The sequence below is a fragment of the Caretta caretta genome, chromosome 4, assembly GCF_965140235.1.
Source record: "Caretta caretta isolate rCarCar2 chromosome 4, rCarCar1.hap1, whole genome shotgun sequence".
NCBI lineage: Eukaryota > Metazoa > Chordata > Testudines > Cheloniidae > Caretta > Caretta caretta.
Genome location: NC_134209.1, coordinates 102,846,230 through 102,872,015, shown reverse-complemented (window position 1 = coordinate 102,872,015; position 25,786 = coordinate 102,846,230). Strand labels below are relative to the sequence as shown.

The 25,786-nt window shown below is 41.3% G+C and overlaps 1 protein-coding gene across 5 annotated transcripts in view; it reads right to left on the bottom strand.

Annotated features, from left to right (window-relative positions):
• Positions 1-255: 255 nt before the first annotated feature.
• Positions 256-25,786, bottom strand: part of TEC (tec protein tyrosine kinase) — a 97,769-nt gene continuing 72,238 nt past the window's right edge. For 2 of the 5 annotated variants that reach the window (XM_048848386.2, XM_075127935.1), the window contains exons 6-15: positions 23,915-23,969; positions 23,656-23,735; positions 22,504-22,637; positions 20,524-20,598; positions 17,027-17,198; positions 16,653-16,869; positions 13,535-13,599; positions 8,572-8,690; positions 7,849-8,006; positions 259-2,147 (exon numbers count right to left, since the gene is read on the bottom strand). In XM_048848386.2, coding sequence (XP_048704343.1) covers positions 2,070-2,147; positions 7,849-8,006; positions 8,572-8,690; positions 13,535-13,599; positions 16,653-16,869; positions 17,027-17,198; positions 20,524-20,598; positions 22,504-22,637; positions 23,656-23,735; positions 23,915-23,969 — 1,153 coding nt within the window. In that variant the 3' untranslated portion in view covers positions 259-2,069. Of the gene's footprint in view, positions 2,148-7,848; positions 8,007-8,571; positions 8,691-13,534; positions 13,600-16,652; positions 16,870-17,026; positions 17,199-20,523; positions 20,599-22,503; positions 22,638-23,655; positions 23,736-23,914; positions 23,970-25,786 lie in introns of all 5 variants that reach the window. The other 3 variants (XM_048848381.2, XM_048848380.2, XM_048848383.2) reach the window with 3 other exon arrangements.

Genomic DNA, 25,786 nt, shown 5'->3' with positions numbered 1-25,786 from the left:
ACCAATTTATCACCTTGTATGCATATTACATATAATTTGCATATGGGGACCTTTGGTGAGGGTTAAAGGAGCTCAACCCTATATAGCAGCCCTCAGCATTTTGCATGATCAGACGCATCATGCTTTTGTAAACCACATCCCACAAACCATATCAGCTGTACATCTGCTGTAATCCTTACTTTTATTCAAATAAAATGTCTAAATATGTAATATTTCATAATGTGGCTCTGGGCTGTATGTACCATCTGTATATATCCTCTGATACTGAGTCTTGCTGTAAGTAAATTAACATACATATCTAAATATGTTCAGTCCTGTACATCCCTGACGTAACTTCATGGATGTCAACAGTTATACCAGCAATATGTTTGGCCAGAAATCATTATCCTACAACAAATCAATGACAAACTGTTGTTCAAGTTTCCAAACAATTAACATTTGGTTTATTATACACATACTATAGTATAACATTTGCTATTAAGACTATAAAGCTTATTTCACAAATGACCAAGGACAGAATGATAGAAAATCTAATTCATAGTATGTTTTCTTTCATCCACAGATGCCATATGTCACATTGTATGTGTAACATATAATATAGAGCAACTTGTTGTTCTTTAACATTTTCAGGAACAAAACACTTACATTTCATAAATAAATGTGTACAGTATACAATTATAGTACATTTAGTATATAAATTACTTAACAGTTAATCAAATTCAATGTGCTATAGTCCACTGAAAGTCAGCTGTGATGTATTGTGCATGTTGCTTATCGCTATGATTGGCCTCAGGACTGGCCCCAGATGCTCTCTGGGTGAAAAATTCCCAAGAAACACTTCCTGGCATAAAATAAATTAGGGCTCAATCCTACAGTGAGGGCTTTGAGTGCTGCACTTGAGCCACTGGTCTAGGCTGATGACCATGGTGCTTTGTTACACACAGATGAGAGAAGTAAGATGAGGGGAGTGGGTAAAACAGATTAATGACATAGCAAGAATACTGGCCCCAGTATATGGCCTAAAGCAGTGGTGGGAAACTTGCAGCCTATGGGCTGCATGCGGCCCATCAGGATAATCTGCTGGCGGACCGCCAGACTGTTTGTTTACAGTTGCACAGCTGTCCGCAGCTCCCAGTGGCCGCAGTTCGCCATTCCCAGCCAATGGGAGCTGCGGGAAATGGCGGCCAGCATGTGCCTGCAGGTTGCTCATCACTGGCATAAAGCATTAATCAACAGGCTGTGACAAATAAATATTTTAGGAGAACCTTTGGAAGCATTCCTATGGGAGTAGGTGGCCCTCACCAAATGACTTTGCTTTTAGTTTTTAAGCAAAACTCTTACGTACACAAGCAGCTCCTACTACTGTCTGGCAGCAAGAATAAATGAAACTCATAAACATAGAAACGACATACATCATTTGCATTTACTGGATTGCACTTAAGTGTCTGCACTTTTGCTGTGTCCTATAATTTGCTCCATGCATTAATCCCAATTTTTTACTAACCCCAGGGTAACTCTTCAGAGAGGGCACAGGCATGGGCAGTGTGTCACGGAGGCTAAGCTGCCCCAATCCTCTGCTAATGCTCCCTGCCGCAGCCCTGGGACTGGGCTGTGGTGGGGCTCAGAGCTCCTCTGGGAGGCCAGGGCTCAGGGCTCTGCCCCGACCAGCCAGCCAGGGTTCAGGGCTCCTCCAGACTGCTCTAGGTGCCAGCAGGCCAGCCCAGGCACGGGACTATTCTGGGCACTAGCCAGGTCGACCAGCCGGTCGGTGAGAACAAGGCATTGGGTGGGGGCAGGGCCTTGAGCAGAAAGCGCAGGCGGGGGGGCTTCTCTGAATGGGGCTGCACGCACAGCACATGTTGGTGAATATATTGTGCATGTTTCTTTATATTACGTGGAACTTACTCCGCATGACTGCTGAGAAAATGGTAAGTGTTAATGCTTAGGCTCTCCACACTTCAGCAACACTCAGAAGTTCGCAGGATCGTGCTCTTAAAGAACAATGCTATGTCTCTTGAATGTTGATTCTTTGCTGTACTATAGCATTCTTGTGCCTCTGTTCCTCTTCTTCAGAAAGCATCTTCACTCTCCACTATCTCATCAATTATATGCAGCAAATCTTCAAATGTAGGGCGTCCCTCAGGTTTCTAGGAATTAAAATGCTTTGTTGTACTGTCAGTTACTAAAGTCACATCAGAAAGATTTTATTTTGCTGAAGCTATAATGTTTACAAAATAAAATAGCAGGAAAAATTTATGGGCAAAAAGATAAAAATGCCGTTAAATTTAAGCAGATGAGAGGTAGCAGAAAGAAACGTAAATTTCTATTAACCTAAAGTATTGCTAGGACATCTCAGACCCGGTAAAGCCATAAAATGATGTTGTATACTATTCTATTTCTTATTAATCTAAAAGCACTAGATGCTTCAGAGGAAGGTGCCAGAAGCCTCTCATTAGGCAGAAGTGAGAATTTGCCCCTCCTTCTAAATCCTTTAGAGATTGGCCTAAACTCTGCAGCGTGAAATTTAACATCCCTTCTAATATTTGTTAGCCTTAGCTATTGTAACTCTTGTTATCACTATAAATATCCAATCCATTTTTGAATGGAAAAATTCTTGGCCTCAACAACGTCATGTGTCAATGAGTTCCACGTTTAATTATATATTGTGTGAAAAAGTATTTCCTTATATCGGTTTTGAATTTACCACCTTTTATTTTTATTGAGGGTCCCCTTGTTCTAGTGTTATTAGACAGCAAAAACAGAAGATCTTGACCTACCTTTTTTATACCATGAATTATTTTATACCCAGCAAATCGACTGATTCTCTATCAGGCTTCCTGACTCTGATATGCTTGAAGAATGTCTTGTCATTTTTTAAAATACCTTTTGGCTAGTTGTTATTCAAAAGCATTTTGTTCGATGTTGCTGCCTCTGATCTCTTTCAATGTTATGCACTCAATATCCTTTTCTTGATCTGGAGATTGTTAGTATAGGCATACTAATATATTTATGGATACAAATCCCAAGCTGTAAGAATATAGATTCAACTGCACGGTCCTCTCATTGGATTCTATGGAATATTTTGGATTCAGCACTACACCCTCACCACTTCAACGTTGCTTGTCTGTCTATATAGTTTATAGCTAAGGCTATGTTTTAGTCATGGGTATTTTTAGTAAAAGTCATGGACAGGTCACGGGCCATAAACAAAAATTCAGGGGCCTGTGACCTGTCCATGACTTTTACTAAAAATGCCGCCCTGACTAAAACTTGGGCAGGGGGCAGCAGGTGCTCTGGCAGGGATGGTCCAGGACGCCTGCTAGTACTGGGGGAGGGGGAAGCCAGGCCGTGGCACGCAGCCCAGGACCCCTCCTGGTGCTGTGGGAGATTATGGGGGGCTGGCTGGGGCTTCCTACCTGGTTCCCCATCCCTGCAGCTCCTAGCTGGTGGAGGCAGGGGCCAGGACAGGGGATCCACTGCTCCCGCCACAAGCGCCAGCTGCCGCAGATCCCATTGGCCGGGAACTGAAGCCAATGCGAGCAGCGGGGGCAGGGCCTGCGGGTGTGGGCAGTGCACGGTGTGGAGACCCCCCCACACCTCTGCTGCCTAGGAGCTGCAGGGGGGCCATGCCAGTGGGAGCTGGGGAGTTCCCCACCCCAGTTAAGCGCCCCCCGTGCACTCCCCAACCCCCTACCCTAGCCCTGAACCCCCTCCTACACACCCAAACTGCTGCTGCTGGCACAGGGGCTGCCTGGCTTGAGCAGCCCTGAGCCAGCACCAGCTGCTGCAGAAGTCATGGCGGTCATGAAAAGTAACAGAATCTGTGACTTCCGTGACCTCCTTGACAGACTTGCAGCCTTATTTATAGCCAGGTATTACAGTATCCCATTGATTTTTGTCATTTGACCATGTTTCTGTAATGCCTGATACATCAAGGTCCTCCTCTTCTGTGAGGCATTCTAGTTCAACTATTTTTGCTTTTATGCTTTTTGCGTTTGTGTATGGATTTTGTAATTTTTACCAGCTGCCTGTTTTTATTTAATTCCTGACACTGACGCTCTGCTGATTTCACAGATGTTTCCCCTTTGGTCTTTTCCTGTCGCTGCTCTTGATCAATTATAAAGCAAAAGAGATCTTTTCCCCTAAGAAATAAACATGAAAAGTTGAGTGAGACAAACTGTGTCAGAAAGTCACTGGAATAATACTAAAAGTTACCAAGTCACAGGGCCCAGTCCTGGTTTCAGTGAAATCAATGGCAAAATTCATATGGATTTCAGTGGGAGCAGGATGGGGCCCATAGTCAATGAAAGAGAAAGTTTTCAGTTTGCATGGGTGGGGCGATTTCAGGAATGTGTGTGATCAGTTGATGCAGAAAATCCCAACATATGGCTTTAGTGCCTTCAACCACTCTTTGTGGAACATCATATCTTTTGAACTACAGCATTTAATTTTGCTGCTGTTTGTCATTTCTTCCTACTTTTCTCTCTATTCTCATGGGTACCCTTATTGACCTGTTTTCACCTTTTAGTTATTCTGCTCTCTGTTAATAACTGTATGTTAATGTTTTTTCTCATCACTTTTTTCTTTTTATTTCCCTACCTGTGTAACAACCTCTGGGCATCTAACCACCTTCTTTATTTCAAAGTGCTCCTATGTGGTCACTCCAATACACATCTCTCCATCCTCCATGTAAATCATGGCCACTAAAACCATCTTATTCTTATTCCCTATTTGATCTCTCCCTGTCTCTTAGTCTTCTTCCATTGGCTCCTCCTTTGACACTCTTCAAATTTTAAGACTCACCTTCAAGAATAAACAAAGTTCCAACCTGGCCTAGATTTCTCATCTCATTTCTTATTACGTTCTGCCCCTGCTGATCCATCAACAATAGCAAAAAGAAAAGTACTTGTGGCACCTTAGAGACTAACCAATTTATTTGAGCATGAGCTTTCGTGAGCTACAGCTCACTTCATCGGATGCATACCGTGGAAACTGCAGTAGACATTATATACACACAGACACCATGAAACAATACCCCCTCCCACCCCACTGTCCTGCTGATAATAGCTTATCTAAAGTGATCATCAAGTTGGGCCATTTCCAGCACAAATCCAGGTTTTCTCACCCTCCGCCCCCCCACCACACACAATCTCACTCTCCTGCTGGTAATAGCCCATCCAAAGTGACCACTCTCTTCACAATGTGTATGATAATCAAGGTGGGCCATTTCCTGCACAAATCCAGGTTCTCTCACCCCCTCACCCCCCTCCAAAAACCACACACACAAACTCAATATCCTGCTGGTAATAGCTTATCCAAAGTGACCACTCTCCCTACAATGTGCATGATAATCAAGGTGGGCCATTTCCAGCATAAATCCAGGTTTTCTCACCCCCCCATCCCCATACACACACAAACTCACTCTCCTGCTGGTAATAGCTCATCCAAAGTGACCACTCTCCCTACAATATGCATGGTAATCAAGGTGGGTCATTTCCAGCACAGATCCAGGCTTTCTCACACCCCGCCCCCCCGGGAACACACACACACACACACATAAACTCACTCTCCTGCTGGCAATAGCTCATCCAAACTGACCACTATCCAAGTTTAACCAGAACGTCTGGGGGGAGGGGGGGTAGGAAAAAGCAAGGGGAAATAGGCTACCTTGCATAATGACTTAGCCACTCCCAGTCTCTATTTAAGCCTAAATTAATAGTATCCAATTTGCAAATGAATTCCAATTCAGCAGTTTCTAGAACAACGCTTCCTCAGCTCTCGTCCCCTAAAGCCCCTAGTCTACTTGCGCTATATTGATGACATCTTCATCATCTGGACCCATGGAAAACAAGCCCTTGAGGAATTCCACCATGATTTCAACAATTTCCATCCCACCATCAACCTCAGCCTGGTCCAATCCACACAAGAGATCCACTTCCTGGACACTACAGTGCTAATAAACAATGGTCACATAAACACCACCCTATACCGGAAACCTACTGACCGCTATTCCTACCTACATGCCTCCAGCTTTCACCCTGACCACACCACACGATCCATCGTCTACAGCCAAGCTCTGCGATACAACCGCATTTGCTCCAACCCCTCAGACAGAGACAAAACACCTACAAGATCTCTATCAAGCTTTCTTACAACTACAATACCCACCTGCGGAAGTGAAGAAACAGATTGATAGAGCCAGAAGAGTTCCCAGAAGTCACCTACTACAGGACAGGCCTAACAAAGAAAATAACAGAACGCCACTAGCCGTCACCTTCAGCCCCCAATTAAAACCCCTCCAACTCATTATTAAGGATCTACAACCTATCCTAAAGGATGACCCAACACTCTCACAAATCTTGGGAGACAGGCCAGTCCTTGCCTACAGACAGCCCCGCAACCTGAAGCAAATACTCACCAACAACCACATACCACACAACAGAACCACTAGCCCAGGAACCTATCCTTGCAACAAAGCCCGTTGCCAACTGTGCCCACATATCTATTCAGGGGACACCATCACAGGGCCTAATAACATCAGCCACACTATCAGAGGCTCGTTCACCTGCACATCCACCAATGTGATATGTGCCAGCAATGCCCCTCTGCCATTTACATTGGTCAAACTGGACAGTCTCTACGTAAAAGAATAAATGGACACAAATCAGATGTCAAGAATTATAACATTCATAAACCAGTCGGAGAACACTTCAATCTCTCTGGTCACGCAATCACTGACATGAAGGTCACTATCTTACAACAAAAAAACTTCAAATCCAGACTCCAGCGAGAAACTGCTGAATTGGAATTCATTTGCAAATTGGATACTATTAATTTAGGCTTAAATAGAGACTGGGAGTGGCTAAGTCATTATGCAAGGTAGCCTATTTCCCCTTGCTTTTTCCTCCCTCCTCCCCCCCCAGACATTCTGGTTAAACTTGGATTTAAACTTGGAGAGGGGTCAGTTTGGATGAGCTATTGCCAGCAGGAGAGTGAGTTTGTGTGTGTGTTCTGGGGGGGGGGAAGGGGTGTGTGTGAGAGAGCCTGGATCTGTGCTGGAAATGACCCCCCTTGCTTACCATGCACATTGTAGGGAGAGTGGTCACTTTGGATGAGCTATTACCAGCAGGAGAGTGATTTTGTGTGTGTGGTTTTTGGAGGGGGTGAGAGAACCTGGATTTGTGCAGGAAATGGCCCACCTTGATTAGCATACACATTGTGAAGAGAGTGGTCACTTTGGATGGGCTATTACCAGCAGGAGAGTGAGTTTGTGTGGGCGGGGCGGAGGGTGAGAAAACCTGGATTTGTGCTGGAAATGGCCCAACTTGATGATCACTTTAGATAAGCTATTACCAGCAGGACAGTGGGGTGGGAGGGGGTATTGTTTCATGGTCTCTGTGTGTATATAATGTCTACTGCAGTTTCCACGGTATGCATCCGATGAAGTGAGCTGTAGCTCACAAAAGCTCATGCTCAAATAAATTGGTTAGTCTCTAAGGTGCCACAAGTACTCCTTTTCTTTTTGCAAAGACAGACTAACACGGCTGTTACTCTGAAACCTAAGCTTCCCTGCCTTGTTCATTCCCCCCACACACACCTTTCTCCGTGTTTCTTTCCATAGTGCCTGTATGCACAGAACGCCCTGCCTATTCTGATTCACCAAGACACTACTCTCTCCACTTTGAGTTCCTCTGGAGGAAAGAATACAAGGAGGGATCCTCAAGGCTAATTCATGGTTAAGCAGGGTGGTTTTGAATAAAATGCAATCAGAATTTTACACTGGTAATTAGGTTTGGTAACAAAACTCAGCTTTTGGGTGGTAAAGAAAGGACAGAAAAAGAAATGTACCTCATGCCAGCACATCACCATCACTTCATACACATTCTTGGTAGCTAATTTTGGCCGATAAAGACGCTGTCCTTGGCTAACCATAGTTACTACTTCATAATTTGTGTTTTTCTCAAAGGGCATTTTACCTTCAGTAAATACTTCCCACATTAGAACACCTAGAAAATGAAAGGCATGAATAGATTGTCAAGTAAATTAACAAATACTTCTTTGAAATATATAGAATCATAGAATATCAGGGTTGGAAGGGACCTCAGGAGGTCATCTAGTCCAACCCCCTGCTCAAAGCAGGACCAATCCCCAATTCTTGCCCCAGATCCCTAAATGGCACCCTCAAGGATTGAACTCACAACCCTGGGTTTAGCGGGCCAATGCTCAAACCACTGAGCTATCCCTGCTGCCCCCATGTATGCCACTAACTGTGGATTTGTTTTTTGAATGGTAAGTGTGGTCAGTAAGGGCCCTATCCTGAAAAAGCTCAGTCCCCTAACTACCCAATGGGCCTAATTCACCTAACATCTGTGTAAATAAGAAGTAACTCCACAGACTTCAATGGAATTACATCAGTGGAAAACTGGGGCAAATGAGAGAAGGATCAGGACCAATGACTTCACTGAGCATCTCCTAGGAGGTTTAGATTCTCCTTGAACAACTGGACACTAATTGCTTATTGGTGAATTGAAAAAAATAATTTTCTTATTTAATTGCTAAAGAGTGTCTTACCAAATGACCAGACATCTGATTTGCTGCTGAATCGGCTATAATTAAAAACCTCTGGGGGACACCACTTTACAGGAAATTTAGCACCTGAAGAGCTTGTGTACTGGTCATCAAGAACATACCTAAGAAACAAAAGCATGTGATATTTCCAGTCTGATTCCGTTTCTGAAATCACCATTTATTTAATAAAAAAACAAGGAGTACTTGTGGCACCTTGGAGATTAACAAATTTATTTGGGCATAAGCTTTCGTGGGCTAAAACCCACTTCACTGGATGCATGCAGTGGAACATACAGTAGGAAAATATATACACAGAGAACACACAGAGATATAAATACACAGAGAACATGAAAAAATGGGCGTTGCCATACCAACTGTAACGAGACCAATTAATTAAGGTGGGCTGTTATCAGCAGGAGGAAAAAAAACCTTTTGTAGTAATAATCAGGATGGCCCATGTCAAACAGTTGACAAGAAGGTGTGAGTAACAGTAGGAGGGGGAAAATTAGCATGGGGAAATAGTTTTTACTTGGTGTAATGACCCATCCACTCCCAGCCTTTTATTCAAGCCTAATTTAATGGTGTTCAGTTTGCAGATTAATTCCAATTCTTCAGTTTCTCGTTGGAGTCTGTTTTTGAAGTTTTTTTGTTGGAGAATTGTGACTTTTAGGTGTGAAACTGAGTGACCAGGGAGGTTGAAGTGTTCTCCGACTGGTTTTTGAATGTTATAATTCTTGATGTCTGATTTACGTCCATTTATTCTTTTGAGTAGAGATTGTCCGGTTTGGCCAATGTACATGGCAGAGGGGCATTGCTGGCACATGATGGCATATATCACATTGGTAGATGTTCAGGTGAACGAGCCTCTTAGGTGTGGCTGATGTACCCATAGCAGTGCTGCTATATACACCTTCAAGTCAGTGGCACTGCTATGGTACCCACATGGCCCCACAGTATGCCAACATTTTTTGGCTGACTTACAACAATGCTTCCTCAGCTCTCGTCCCCTAACACCCCTACTCTACTTACACTACATTGATGACATCTTCATCATCTGGACCCATGGAAAAGAAGCCCTTGAGGAATTCCACCATGATTTCAACAATTTCCATCCCACCATCAACCTCAGCGTGGACCAGTCCACACAAGAGATCCACCTCCTGGACACTACAGTGCTAATAAGTGATGGCCACATAAACATCATCCTATGCCGGAAACCTACTGACCACTATACTTACCTACATGCCTTCAGCTTTCATCCAGACCACATCACATGATCCATTGTCTACAGCCAAGCTCTAAGATACAACCGCATTTGCTCCAACCCCTCAGACAGAGACAAATACCTACAAGATCTCTATCAAGCATTCTTAAAACTACACTACCCACCTGCTGAAGTGAAGAAACCGATTGGCAGGGCCAGAAGAATACCCAGAAGTCACCTACTCCAGGACAGGCCCAACAAAGAAAATAACAGAACGCAACTAGCCGTCACCTTCAGCCCCCAACTTAAACCTCTCCAGCGCATCATCAAGGATCTACAACCTATCCTGAAGGACAATCTCTCACTCTCATAGATCTTGGGAGAAAGGCCAGTCCTCACTTACAGACAGCCCCCCAACCTGAAGCAAATACTCACCAGCAACCACATACCACACAACAAAAACATTAACCCAGGAACCTACCCTTGCAACAAAGCCCGTTGCCAACTCTGTCCACATATCTATTCAAGGGACACCATCATAGGACCTAATCACATCAGCCACACCATAAGAGGCTCGTTCACCTGAACATCTACCAATGTGATATGGGCCAACATTGCCCCTCTGCCATGTACATTGGTCAAACTGGACAATCTCTACATAAAAGAATAAATGGACGTAAATCAGACATCAAGAATTATAACATTCAAAAACCAGTCAGAGAACACTTCAACCTCCCTGGTCACTCAATTTCAGACCTAAAAGTCACAATTCTCCAACAAAAAAAACTTCAAAAACAGACTCCAATAAGAAACTGAAGAATTGGAATTAACTTGCAACCTGGACACCACTAAATTAGGCTTGAATAAAGGCTGGGAGTGGATGGGTCATTACACAAAGTAAAAACTATTTCCCCATGCTAATTTTCCCCCCTATTGTTACTCACACCTTCTTGTCAACCGTTTGAAATAGGCCATCCTGATTATCACTACAAAAGGTTTGTTTTTTTTTCTTCTGCTGATAAGAGCCCACCTTAATTAATTGGTGTTAGGGGGCTTATTCCTTCATCCACTTACTTTCCTGGTCCTTCTCGCATGAACAGAGAGCAACAATACCTGAAGTCCAAAGGTGCAAACAATTCAATGTTTATTGGGATGAACTTCCAGCAAGCATGATTCCAGCTTCCTTCCTTAGTGTCCCCCTTCCCAGTTTTGACACTACAGAGCCTTACACCTGTGTCCCTGTTCCCATTCCTGCCCTTAGTCAAACATGATTCCAGTTTCCCCACCCCCATTCACTGTTCTCATTTCACCCACCCACCCACACTTCCTGATTGACTGCAGACTACATAATAAAACTTGAGTTCTGCTTTGCTATACCTTAACCAATCATTTTACTGAAATTTAACTAACCAATCCTAACATATTGTAACATGATTATGTAACCAATTATATCCCACCACCTTAATTAGTTTACACCCAGCAAAATTAATTATACAGCAGCCAGGAACAATCACAGAACCAGACAGAGATTATACAGACAAACAATAGCAAAGTGGGAACTATAATGACAAAACAATACAGAAGTGAGGATTTCACATCCAGCTATTGATAAGTGAGTTCTTGCCAGACAGGATGCTATCAAACTAAGTTTCCTCTTACATTTTCTAGGCACTTCCCTTTCTCTGGAGGCAATGGACATTATCAGGACAGGATTTGCAAAAATAAAAGGAGTACTTGTGGCACCTTAGAGACTAACCAATTTATCTGAGCATAACCTTTCGTGAGCTACAGCTCACAGAATTGTATTCCTAACAGCCCAATAGCACCTTATTTCAATGTGACTAGTTTGGAATGTGAGGAGGTGACCAGTCGCTTCCCAGCTTATGGCTGCCTCTGTTGCTTAGCCAAAGGCCTTAGCCGAAGAACAGGGCCTCAGACTGTCACAGTAAGAGAAGGACCTTACACTGGCAGACAGTGATTTTGATTCTTTCTTTCATACCTCTAACTAGCCAAGTAATAAGAATACACCTAAATTCTTACAGTTTGGCCTTTATGGACAGGCCTGAATATCTATATCCTAACAATTGGTCTCGTTACAGTTGGTATGGCAACACCCAGTTTTTCATGTGTATATATATCTTCCTACTGTATTTCCCACTGCATGCATCTGATGAAGTGGGTTTTAGCCCATGAAAGCTTATGCCCAAATAAAATTGTTAGTCTCTAAGGTGCCACAAGTACTCCTCGTTTTTTTTGCTGATACAGACTAACATGGCTACCACTCTGAAACCATTTATTTCAAGGAGCTCATGTTGCCACCTAGTGGTTAGTGATAGTTATTATCACAAAGTATATTTGAAAATAACTTCAGTAATAGTGCTAAGGTTTTATTTATGCCTCTGTTAACTTTTCTCATTGTTGCACAGTCTTCCCTTGTAGTTATTAGTTTCATACTGTAGGTCAGGGGTTCTCAAACTGGGGGTCAGGACCCCTCAGGGGGTCGTGAGGTTATGACCTGGGGGGGTCGCAAGCTGTCAGCCTCCACCCCAAACCCCACTTCACCTCCAGCATTTATAATAGTGTTTAAATATTTTTAAAGTGTTTTTTAATTTGTAAGGGGGGTTGCACTCAGAGGCTTGCTGTGTGAAAGGGATCACCACTACAAAAGTTTGAGAACCACTGCTGTAAAATGCCAATTTCTTACTCAACAGAGATCTGATGCTCATGGGACAGTTTGTGTTCAGATATCATGTGGGTGCACAGGTTGAGTAGATGGGAAGGGTGAAAGGAGCCAGGCACACTGAGAGTGCCAGTTGTTGTCAAACTGCAAAGTCCCTGTTCTCAGATTGCTTCCTCATAGTGCCCCCACAGGGACCCGTCAGTGGAGCTGGCAAGAAGTGTAAAGAAACTCCAAGAGAAATTGTACCACCCTGTGGCACTCTGCCTCCCAGCATTCCTGCATCACTGTTTACTCAGATCCAGGCTATCTGGGGCCAGTGTGTCCTGTTTTCTTTATTTGCAAAAATAAGGTGTTACAACTGCTAACCCTCCAGTCTGACTACATCTACTGAAGACTAGATTCTATTGTGCTTTGTGCATCATCAACATAATTTTCAGATTCTGTTTAGAGAATCTTCTATCATAAGAAGATTTGGAAAATGGCAGGAGCCGGAAATGTGAAGGTTTTCTTTTTTTTTTCTGTTTTTTTTTTTTTCATGAACAAATTTTGTCCAACTTTATTCCTTGAGATAGTGCAAGAAGAGAGAGCCTAATTGTCCAAATGTGTCTGAGTTCTCATAATAACAATACTTCAAGAATTTCAAAACACTTTACAACCAATTATGGCCCATTATACCCATCGTTAAGAGGCCCAGTCTCCATAAGTGATGCACAACAAAGGGTTGAGCCTAGTCTGTATATTCTGTTCAGAGCAGGGTGGAAGCTACAACTCCTTCCTCCATCTATATGTAAGATGTGCTAAACTGCATGTCACAATAATGCACCATAAAACAAGTTGCATCATAGTGCTGTTCCTATTTTTTTTAAAAAGTAAGAAAATATCACACTGCGATCACAAAATAAGTAAGTTTGAGAGGGAGAAATTTACAAACCACTGGAAATAAGAGAAGTTAGTTACTTGGAGAAAGAAATGTCACTTTTGTCTGTAATTTTAAAGTGATGTAATGTCTCAAGTGCAAGAACACATGTTATGCCAAATCCATTCAAAAACCATTGCAAATAAGTATGTCAACTTGGCTATACCTTGTCATTCCAAAATCAGACACTTTCACCACTGCTGACTCATTCACTAAACAGTTTCTGGCAGCCTGCAAAGGGAATAATTATGTATATTAATGATGAGGAAAAATCAAAATAAGAACATGATTAGATGAAATTCTGTTTATTGTATATTGGGATAAATTCTGCAATCACTATTCAGAGAAAACTCACATTGAATTTGATAGGAATTCTGCATGAATAATAACTGTACAATTGGATCTGTTGTTGTGAAGCCCAATCATAATTTATAGTGAGAAAATAAACACAATGCTTGCATTATTTGCGTGTTCATTTTCTCTATGTAGTGCCTGATCCTCTTTTCACTTATGCTAGCATAAATCAAAGTCAGTTGAAGTCAGTGGAGTTACACCAGTATAAATAATAAGAATTTGGCTCAGAAAGTAGACACCTACTGGGTGACATGATTTATCTGCTTATATTCTTTATTATTTTATGACTTCATTTAACTAAAACTATGGGGGCTGAGTCTATTCTCCCTTACACCAGTGTAAAGCAGGAATAGTTCCTCTGAAGCAATGGAATTACATAGGTATAAACTCAATGTGATGATCACAATCAGGACCCCTGCTGTTTAGCATTTTGTTCATTTCTAGTGCATCAGAACCTTCTCAGGCCCTAGTCTCTTTTGCCACATATTCTAACTCATTTCAGTGGTGTTGCACCTGATTTATGGGTATAAGTGAGAAGAGAATCAGACCCTAATATCTTAATGATATAGCAAAGTTCATCATTCTGAGAAACACATAATTTTGTTGCCTCCAGTGAAAATTACCATTAGTATAGCTGTCATTCATATTCATACAGTATACAACAAAGGAAGACCAACTCTAATGATCTGATTCTCCCTTTTATTAAAGCAAGCTGTGTTTCAAATGCAACAGTTTTTTAGAGCAGTGGTTCTCAACCAGGGGTACATGTGTAAGCAGAGTCAGGATGAGCTCTTCCTGACATCTGGTGGCAAGTTGTGGAAAAGAACTTCAGGGGCTGATCTCATTTGCATAGGCACACCCACCCTGCCTAGATGGTCACTTTGGCTGCTGTAGGAGTCCCAGTTTCTCTGTTATAGAGGCAGAAAGAATAAACTGTTATTATCCTGATTATGTGAATCAAGGACAGTGGAACTGTACTTGGCCCTTTGTTATGATGGAGGGACTCGCCATCAACTAAGCAGCACTTGCTAGGCAACAGTCATGGTTTCAAATTCCCAGTGAATGGAGAGAGGCTGGGGACAGGCATTAGTACCTGGTGGTATGAGCCCCTGGTAAGGGCCTGAAACACCAATTGCACCTTCTCCTCTCTCCATGGTGGAATATCAGAGCTAATTTTGATTCTATTAGGAGTCTTGTTACAGGATGCTGAGCTGAATTCACTTTGGGCTAATGGTGCACCAGCACTGAAGCTCCCCTACTACAAGCTGAAATCACTAAAGAGCTAAAATTACTAAGAGCTGAAGTTACTGAGTGCTGTGTTAAGTTGGGGGGGGCTCTGAAGATATATTACAGGATAGGTGGAGTGGCTCACGGGATGGCTCATGGAGCAGAGCGGCTAGTGGAGCAGAGCAACTTGTGGGATGGCTGGCGGAGCGGAGCCCCACAGAGAGGCAGGGCAGTTGGCTTTGGATCACATAAGGTACTCTTTAACACCCCCCCCCCATTTCCACCCAGGCTGGGAGGTAAAACTCTGCAGATAAACTTTCGAACTCTGGGGCTGCACTTACCAGGGACTTTTGGGTTGTTGGACTTTTGGGACTTTGGGTGACTTTTGGGTTGCTGGACTCAAGAACCAAAGGGAAAGGACATGGCGCAATTTGTTTGGGGTGGGTTTTTGCTCATGGTTTGTGTGATGAGTCCTGTTGGTGGTGTTTCCCCAACATAATGCCACATTGTTTCTCTCTCTGTTATTAAAAGGCTTTTGCTACACTCGGACTCTGTGCTTGTGAAAGGGGAAGTACTGCCTCTTAGAGGCACCCCGGTTGGGTGGTATATATTTGTCCCAGGTCACTGGGTGGGGGCTTGAGCCGGTTTTGCATTGCGTTATTGGAACGGAACCCCTAGATACTGAACCCGGCCCTTGTTGCTGCCAACTCTGACAGGCAGATGGGTTACACGTGTAACCCTGGGGATATGCCGAGGTTTTTCAGGGGGCACATCAACTCATCTAGATATTTGCCTAGTTTTACAACAGGCTACATAAAAAGCACTAGCAAAGTCAGTACAAACTAAAGTTTCATACAGACAACTTTGTATATACAGTTCTATATACTATGCACTGAAATGCAAGTACAATATTTATATTCCAATTGATTAATTTTATAATGATATGGTAAAAATTAGAAAGTAAGCAATTTTTCAGTAATAATGTGGTGACACTTCTGTATTTTTATGTCTGATTTTGTAAGCAAGTAGTTTTAAGTGAGGTGTAACTTGGGGGTAAGCAAGACAAATCAGACTCCTGAAAGGGGTACAGTAGTCTGGAAAGGCTGAGAGCCACTGTTTTAGAGGAACAGTAGTATATTACTTATCTTAGACTCCTACATGTTATCTAAATCTGTGTCCTATTAGAACCACTGTGTAAGATACACTAATATAGAGAGCTTTCCAGACCTCATCCCATTGCTCACCAAGGTACATGTTTCATTAAGATCAGTCACGAGGTCAATGATGAAACAGAAAAGATGTAAATAAATTCTTTAAGTGCAAATATATTTGCTTACTGAGACAGACATATTATAAAATGAGCAGGAGAAATTACTTTGTGGTTAGTAAGAATTCTGAATAATGAAATTAATATATTAGAAAGCATAATTTTCTGTGCAGAATTGACAATAATAATTTTATTAAAACACTTAGGAGGTTTTTAATACACTGCCCGTGCAGATTCAATCATTCCTCCCTCTCCCAGATGGGTCAATTTTGTGGATTTTGCTTAATATTAACACAACCAGTTAAACAATAGCATATATTTTTGAGAAAGTTATGAGTAACTGAAACAGAGATATGTTTAGAATAGAAACAGTTTCTTACCCTTAACTATTAATGCCTAAATCAGAAATGTAGTAAAGAGGCTGATATGATATTACCAGATCTCTGTGGATAAAGCTGTTTCTCTCCAAGTACTCCATCCCTTCACATACATCCTGGCACATTGTCAGCAGGGTATCTTTATTAAAGTGTCCACGTTTTTGTCGAAGGTAATTCAGTAGGCACCCATGTTCCATGAACTCTGTCACTATGTAAATAGGCTTCTGCTGTGTACAGACCCCATAGAGCTGGACTAATTTAGGATGGGTTAGCTTCCTGAAAAGATTTAAAACATATCATTATTGTAGCTTTCATCCCTCCAAGAAGTTATACAAATCTCACCTGGCTAGAATTTTTTATTTATAAAGAAGTGCATATGTACCAGAAACCTGGGCCCTGTGGTATAAGTGCTAAGTACTATATAGCAACTCACATCATTACTTTAGCTTCTTCTATGAAGTCCTCCTCATACATTGCACCTTCTCGGATTGCTTTGATGGCCACTTTATATTGCGCCCTCCATTTGCCAAGACGCACCACTCCGAAGAGACCACTCCCCAATTCTCTCATGAAGGTCAACTCTGATGGATTAATTTCCCATTTCTCTATAAGAAAGAAAAGACAATGACTGTTAAAATATAATAGGGAACATATTAGATCTAAAGTGACAGAGGAGTGTGTGAAAATACTACTTGTAAATTTTGAGAGTTAGGTGTACTTTAAAACCACTTTAAAAATCTTTGTATCTCATAAATTGTGAAACAGCCACAGCCTAGAACAAACTTTTAACCAAGACAGAGGTCAAAATCAGACTCTGTTTTTTAAACCATTAATTAAATACTAGTCACCGAAAGTTCATGCTCTTGCATGGGTGTCATTCATAAAGTTGTGTGCTTAAAAAAGCCAAGAACTTACAAATTGGACGGTAACAGACTGTGAATCCCAGTGATGATTAAACCTGGTCATATTCTTTCATAGATTTTAAGGCCAGAATGGATCACGGTGATCATTTATCCTGACCTCCTGTATAGCACAGGCCATAGAACATCCCCAAAATAATCCCTAGAGAGTATCTTTTAGAAAAAACATCCCATCTTGACTTTAAAATGGTCAGTGATAGAGAATCCACTGTGACCCTTGATAAAGTGTTCCAATGGTTAATTACTCTCACCATTAAAAATGTACACCTTATTTCCAGTCTCAATTTGTCTAGCTTCAACTTCCAGCCACTGGATCATGTTATGTCTTTTTCTACTAGATCATTATTAAATATTGTAGATACTTATATTTCTATATAGATACATATCCCCAGGGAGATACTTACAGACTATAATCAAGTCACTCCTTAATCTTAACTTCGTAAAACTAAATAGATTGAACCTCTTGAGTCTGTCACTATAAGGTACATTTTTCTAATCCTCTAACCATTCCTGTGGCACTTCTCTGAACCCTCTACAATTTATCAACATCCTTCTTGAATTGTGGGCATCAGACCGGGACACAGTGTTCCAGCATCAGTGCCAAACCCAGAGGTAAAATAACCTCTCTACTCCTATTTGAGATTCCCCTTTTTATGCATCCCAGGATTGCACTAGCTCTTCTGGCCATAGCATCATACTGGGAGCTTATATTCACCTGATTATCTACCACAACTCATGCATTTTTTTCAAAGTCACAGCTTCCCAGGATAGAGTCCTCTATCCTGTAAACCTGGCCTATGCTCTTTGTTCCTAGAGGTATACAGTTACATTTAGCACTTTTAAAATGCATACTGTTTGCTTGCATCCAGTTTAGCAAGCATTGTAGTTCATTCTGAATCAGTGTCCTCTTCATTATTTACCACTTGCTCAATTTTTGTGTCATCTGAAAACTTTATCAGTGATGATTTTGTGTTTTCTTCCAGGTTATAGATAAAGATGTTAATTAGCCAAGAATTGATCCAAGTTGGACCCCATTGGGAACCAAGCAGCTTGATGATGATTCCCTATTTAGAGTTACATTTTCAGACCTATCAGACAGTTGTTAATCCATTTAATATGTGCCATGTTAATTGTATACTGTTCTAGTTTATTAATCAAAATGTCATGTGGTACCAAGTCAAACACCTTACAGAAGTCTAAGTATATTATGTCAACACTATTACCTTGTACAACCAAACTTGTAATCTCATCAAAAAAGATCACGTTAGCTTGACAGGGTTTATTTTCCATAAATCCGTTCTAAACAAAAAGAGCTCTCAACCATGCTTGTAGCTGTTTCCATCACTTCACACTGACTCAAACAGACATTCTAGGCTTCAGAGTGGCGTCTGAGGTTATTGTGTGTAGTGGTTGTGTTGCTGTGTGGGTGGCTGCATTGATTTGTGTGTGGGTTGTGTTACATTGGGAGAGTTGTGTGGATTTGTGGCGAATGAGGGGTATGTGCTGAAGAGAGGGGCTGTGTGTGTTTGGGTTTATCGTGTATGCTGGTTGTGTCGTGTGGATGCTTGTTTTGATTTCTTGGGTGGTGCTGGGCGATGTGTTGATTTGTGCAGGTGGCAGTTAGGTACACAGCTGTGGCAGTTGGACCAAGTAATCCACATAGTTTAGTCTCTTGAGGGCTGTAATATCTTGTTCTAATTTCAGGGATTATTGGGATTATTGTGTGGGTGCTGGGCGGTGTGGTGACCTGTGATATACAGGAGGTCGGAGTAGGTGATCTGGTGATCCCTTCTGGCCTTAAATTCTATGACCTTAATCCACCATTTGTGCAATCTCCCTCATACAACCAATGAAACTGAGGCATGCAAATTAGTTGTAGAGTAAGGATGGTGGTCTGTTGAGTTAACTCTGACATCACAATGGTCTAAGACGGTTGGCATGGGATAGATGCAGGGCCATACCTAGGGGGGTGCAGGGCCCAGGACAGCCCCGCCACCCTCTGGCCCAAACCCCGGCCCCACTCCATCCCTTTCCCCAAGCCTCCGGCCCGCCTCTTTCCGGCTTCCACCCCCTCCCACAAGCGATGCCGAGAGCAGGCAGGGTGGAGCAGGAAGGGCTGGGTTGCTCACTGCTGCTGGTGCCATGCCCCCCACTATCCCCCTACACCACCCTGGACCCTGCATCCCAAAGTGTGAGGGCCCCCCAAAGTGTGGGATCCGAGCCAATTGTCCCGGTCCGTCCTATGGACGGGATGGCTCTGCATAGATGTACTGGTGTAATTCATAAAGTTAAAGTGACTGAGAACTTAAAAATTGGATGGTAGCAGACTGCAAAATCCAGTGATGATTGAACCTGATGGTATTCTGAACAAAAAGAACCCTCAACCATGCTTGTAGCTGCTTCCATTGTTTCAGACTGACTCTAAGACATAACAGGCTTCAGAGTGATACAGAGTGCCAATCCTGGACTCCTATTATATAGATTGACATTGTATTATCACTTGTATTAGACTTGAATCAGCAAACTGCTCTAAACTAAAATTTTGTCAATTCATCTAAGCATCATAAACTAGAGATGCACAATGTCTGATGTGCTAAGTATGAGCCAGATCATTCTACTCCATCCCACCCCATGGAAAGCTAAAACAAAATATGGGATGGCCAAATTTAAGTAGTAGAAAGAGTTTGAGGGCCTGCAAAGGAGGAAAGGGCATGGCCCTCTAACCATGCAGATCTCCAGGCATCCCTAGGGGCAATAGAGGGGGGCAATGAATTCTTGTGGAGGAACAGACCCTCCTACCACTTTCTTCAGGAGCATTGTAGTCCTTGCATTTACTGACACACCTGGATTCCATATCTACTCTTCCTGTGAGGCTTTAAAACATTAATGCAGGCAGTCACAATATAAAATTAGAGATTTCCATCATTTTTAGTATATATTTTGTCAATTTAGATTTACACAATGTCACTTTCTAGGAAATTAGTGTATATTTATGAAGGTGTGTTATTACCGTAGCTGAACCCAGCAGTAGTTGGTGCAGGCTTCTTCTTTGGAGTCACTGGGTATCGCAACCGTGTAACAAGACCTAAAATTTGGAGAAAATTTATAAATGGAACATAGTCTACCCCAAAATAGTGTTAGGCAGCAAGTCACTCATATTTTTATTGTGCATTATAATACTGGATAACCATGAGAATATAGTAGTTGTAGTCACGTTGGTCCCAGGATTAGTGAGACAAGGTGGGTGAGATAATATCTTTTATTAATCCAACTTGTGTTGGTGAAAGTTAAAGAGCATACACAGAGCTCTTCTTCAAGTCTAGAAAAGGTACTTTGTGTCACAGGTCAATGCAAGTGGGTGGATAGAATATATAAATAAATAAAAGTGAGAATATAGTGACAGTACTTTCTTCTAGAAAAAAAAAGAATTGAACTTATTCTTGATGTATTGTATACATCTTCGCTTTGTCTTGATCACTTGATGATTACCTGTTCTGTTCATTCCCTCCGAGGCACCTGGCATTGGCCACTGTCGGAAGACAGGATACTGGGCTAGGACCTTTGGTGTGACCTATTATGGCCGTTCTTATGTTCTTAAAAATTGAATCTGTCAGCATTCATCCCCTCTGAAAATAAGAACTCTTAAATGTGGCCTACAAGTTCTCTGTATTTTTTATTGCTAAAATAATGTACATTTAGCATCTAGCATGTGGACACTCTTAAATCAATTTGAATGTTTAATATTAGCTTAATAAATTGAACACCACTGGCTGTTGAGGAGGGACTGCACCTACTGTAGCTCAAGTTGGAAAGGTATAGTCTCATCAGTATGTTTGGTGAGTAGTGCATGCAGCTCCCATTTATAACAACAGGAATCACTCACATAAAATCCCTTTTATTCATACTCCGTTTTGACTAAATATTCTCCTAACACCTGGTTAGGAAAAGATAATGACATTAAATGAATAAAGGATAAAATAGAGGGAACAATAACCAAGTCAATAATTTTTTTAAAATGAACTAAAATTATGATGATAAATAAGAATCATTTTTATGTTTTGGAGGAGAGGAATTTGCACTTATCTTGCTTCCAGATTTATTATTTTAGAATTATTTATATTCAAATAATATAACCAAACTTCCTCAGATAATTCTCAGGGGATCCCAGGTCCCTTCAAATTTCATGTAAGCATCTTGCAGATATATCCTTTGAGATGGGATCAACCACTGTCTGGACTTGAGGGAAAATCACTGTATTGTTTTAATTTCTGTACACTGGTCAAGATTCTGGAGTGTGCGCTAAATGGCCAGTGGATTCTGTCTGCTAGCATAACCAGCTACAGGATCACCACAGTGCCAGCAGGATCGTCTGGTGCCATATGGCTGGTGTACAGGTTCCTAAACCACCCCTTCCTGAGTGCTGGCATAGACAGTGTTGCTGGGATATGTATATACCAATTCCCAGCTGCCTATTCAGACCCTTGAGTGTGTTAGTACCTCGTGTTGGCTGAAGCCCTCAGGTTACTCTGGGGTACTAATATTGCACAGAGCAGCGTCAGGATCAGGGGAGTGCAAAGGTGAGCTTTACAACATATTTGGAGCCCCTCCATTGTCTTATCGGTCTGTTCCTAAACCTTAGCCAGGGATCTAGTCCACTGTGTAGTAAGTTAATGAAAGATATTGGATGGATTCAAAATTTAATGAAAAGAGAGTACAGTAAAAAGAAACAACTATATAGTTCTGAACACTCCCTAATTATGAGGAGTTTGTTCAATGTGTAAAATTTAGAGGTTATTCATGAACCGGAAAGAATAATTTTTTTTAACAAACATTTTAGAGTGACACGATAAACAGAAAATTTTGTAAAAGGCAGTGTCCCATAGTCCCTTTAAAGGGCATTTATGGTCTGAAGAGAGACTATGTTAAGATGGCATCATCTTCCTATTCAATTTGCTTCTATTTACTTGACAGAAAAATCAGATGCATTTACCTGCTGCATTATGTTTATGATACTCAATTATCTCTGGAATGGTGTTAAAAAGATGTTTTTCTGCTAGATAGTACTGCTTTGGTGATGTCATTGTTTCTTTTATATGGTAGTGTCTTATTCCTGATGAACCTTCTCTAAAAAACAAGAATTAAAATATGATGGCATTTTTAGGAATGAATCCTGAAGAGAAGTACATGGTAAATAGGAAATAAAATCACCTATACATATAAAACTGTATCTATCCCTGCCAGATGGATAAGAGAGAACAAATGGCCACCTGCTTTGTCCCCCCATACAGCAGCCGGAAACAATCACTTTGGTCATGGAGCTCAAAGACTGTGTAAAGTTAGCACCCACAGTGGCAGTACTGTGTCCAGAAGAAGCAGTGATGAGTGGGCTCACCCCTATGTATTGCTCAGTATCACTGGTTCCTTGGGATTAAAGCACGTGTACCCACTTCAAAGGTATCACTGGCTGTGCTCTCCTTGCCCTCCCTGAAGCTCCTGGAGGCACTGCAGTGCTTTTAAGCACAATGTGTCTCAGAGACCCTTCTGGCGCAGTAGGAATTTGCACCACTCCCAAAGTGGGGCTTTGTCTTAAAGGCACTATCAAGGCTGTAAAATTTAGGCCAAAACTTCCAAGTTGGATACCTAAAGTTAACCACTTCAACAAATGGTCCAATTTTAAGAGGTGCTGAGCACCTTCAACTTGCACTGATCTCAATAACAGTTGTGGGTGCTCAGCACCTCTGAAAATCAGGTTTCAGAGGAACAGCCGTGTTAGTCTGTATTCGCAAAAAGAAAAGGAGTACTTGTGGCACCTTAGAGACTAACCAATTTATTTGAGCATGAGCTTTCGTGAGCCACAGCTCACTTCACCAGATGTGCTGTGGCTCACGAAAGCTCATGCTCAAATAAATTGGTTAGTCTCTAAGGTGCCACAAGTACTCCTTTTCTTTCTGAAAATCAGGTTACACATTTAGATGCCTAACTGTGGATTCAGGGGGCTAATTTTAGGCATTCACCCTTTAAAATATTGGTCTTATTTCTTTGTTGAACAAATAAATCTCCTTTTTGTAACTTATGAGCTCGTGTATCTATGCAAATCAAATTCAAACAACAGAAACTGTAATTAGTGGCAACAGTAACTTACCCTCCATATTTTGTATAAAGGGATACCGTATACAGACCCGGCTGACTAGAATCTCTCACCACAAAACCACCTTCTTTATCCTGAAATCCAAGCACAATGACAATTTTGGCTCCAAGCCTTTCTTTTTACTTGTGCTCCCTGATATTTGCATGAGTCAGAATTAACTGATCATTTCATTTTTAATAAGAGGAGCCAGCTTAAGAGAATTCCACTTGTTAACAACTTTGTGCTGGATTGATACAATAATACAAATACTTACCTCATCTCTGAGAAGTTGCTCTGCCTTACTTCTGTTCAGATTTCTGCAATACCATCTGAAAAAAAAATTCTAAACTCTTAAAGATATTAGCAATTAAAAAAACTTACAAAAAACAAAGTGTTATGAAGTTACTAAGACAGGAAGTCAAACAGAGTCAACATATTTTGCAGTACTTGAGAACAAGAACTGAATCTATTGAACGGTAGTGAATTTACAAGAAGGTTCAGTCATCATTACATTATGTAGTTTATAGACAGAACAGTTCTGAAATAAACCCAATAGGCTCTCACAAAAGCATGGAGCGCAATAACGTTCAGTTAATATAACTCACTTTGCAACCAGAATACCTGTCAAATATGTGTATTAACAGCTGTCATTTCAGTAACATACTGTAAGCAACTGAAAATCTTAACTAAATCTTGAACAGGCTGTTTACACACCAATCATCTAGTTACTAATTGGGCTTATTAGTAAGTTGTTTTTTAATTCAACAACACTGTATGAGTCTGTTGGTTAGATTTTGGAGGGTGACTGATCTATTCAGAGTGCAAGTCAGGAGTGAATCAAAGTTTACCTTTGCATACCTTGATCTTGGTGTTAGCTCGGTGCACAGCCAATCCTATGTGCTAGGTTAGAACAGCCAAAGGGCTGTTCAAATTTATGCCAGTAACTGATGGTCCACAGCAGTCAAAAACACAGCTGGGGATTGGCATGGTATGGAGTGTCCCGACTATGCCCCCTTTCTTCTGCTACACTGGGAATAGGTTGGGGAAAAAGTAGCAAACAAGCCTGGCCCCTACATCAGCTCTGCAAAACTAGAAAGTAATACTACAAGGCCAAATCTCTAACAGCTCTATCTTTTGCACCAGAGTAATGCTCCCTGAACTGGTTAGAACCAGACTACAGCATGCAGGTGACGAGGTGCAAAGTCGTTGCACCAGAGAATTCAGCATGATTTCTTCCTATCTCTCCTTATTCATTTCATAGCACAGAGCAAGGCAAGACTCTCAATAAAAGTCTCAAAGATCAGGAAGTAACATTGGAAAAGAATGAGTAACATCTAATGAAGATGAGAAAATGAATCCCTAAAGAATATCTATCTTTGGCCAAAAAATAGAAATGTGAGTCATAAATAATTTTTACCAAAGTTTTGGAATTAATAATGTGGTTTTATAAACTGCTTTACATATATTTTCTTGCAGTTTGATTTTATTTAGTATAAGTTCATATGAAACTTTAGTAAGTTTTTAATAGATCAGCACAGTAGTTTATGCCTGCTCTTGTTCATAACCTGATATTTTAAAACAAAACTTTAATTTGAAGAAACAGGCTTACAGAAGAGCTTCATAACTTCCATCCTCTCAAGTCTCTCATAAGTAGTTCATAATCACCCATATTGTTAGTAAAATGCTTGTTGTATTTCAAGTTGTTTATAGTTGATGAGCTGATTGAATGCACTAATGTTTAAACTGCACACGGATATCTCTTGTTCAAATTTGGACTTATTGGTCCAGATTCTCTGGTCATCTACATTCATTGTGCTGCTTATGTTCATTGCTTGGGTACAGTGGAGAATAAAGGACTCTACTTTATTCTTTTACAGTCAAGATTCCTTTCAGATGACCATACCACTTCACATTAAAAATTCAACACAGACTTATAACAGATGAAGTTCCTTAAATGTTTCCCTTGATCTAGCAATACTTCTTTGCTTTTGCTCAAATTTGGACTCAAAAGTACATGCCTGAATCTCCTCTCATTTCTATCATTGTAAATCAGGATATTCACCACTGTGAAACAGTGACAGAGAAAGAAGAAATCAGAAAAAAAAATGTATTTCGAACCTTTTAAAAAGTTCAATCTCTGATCTTA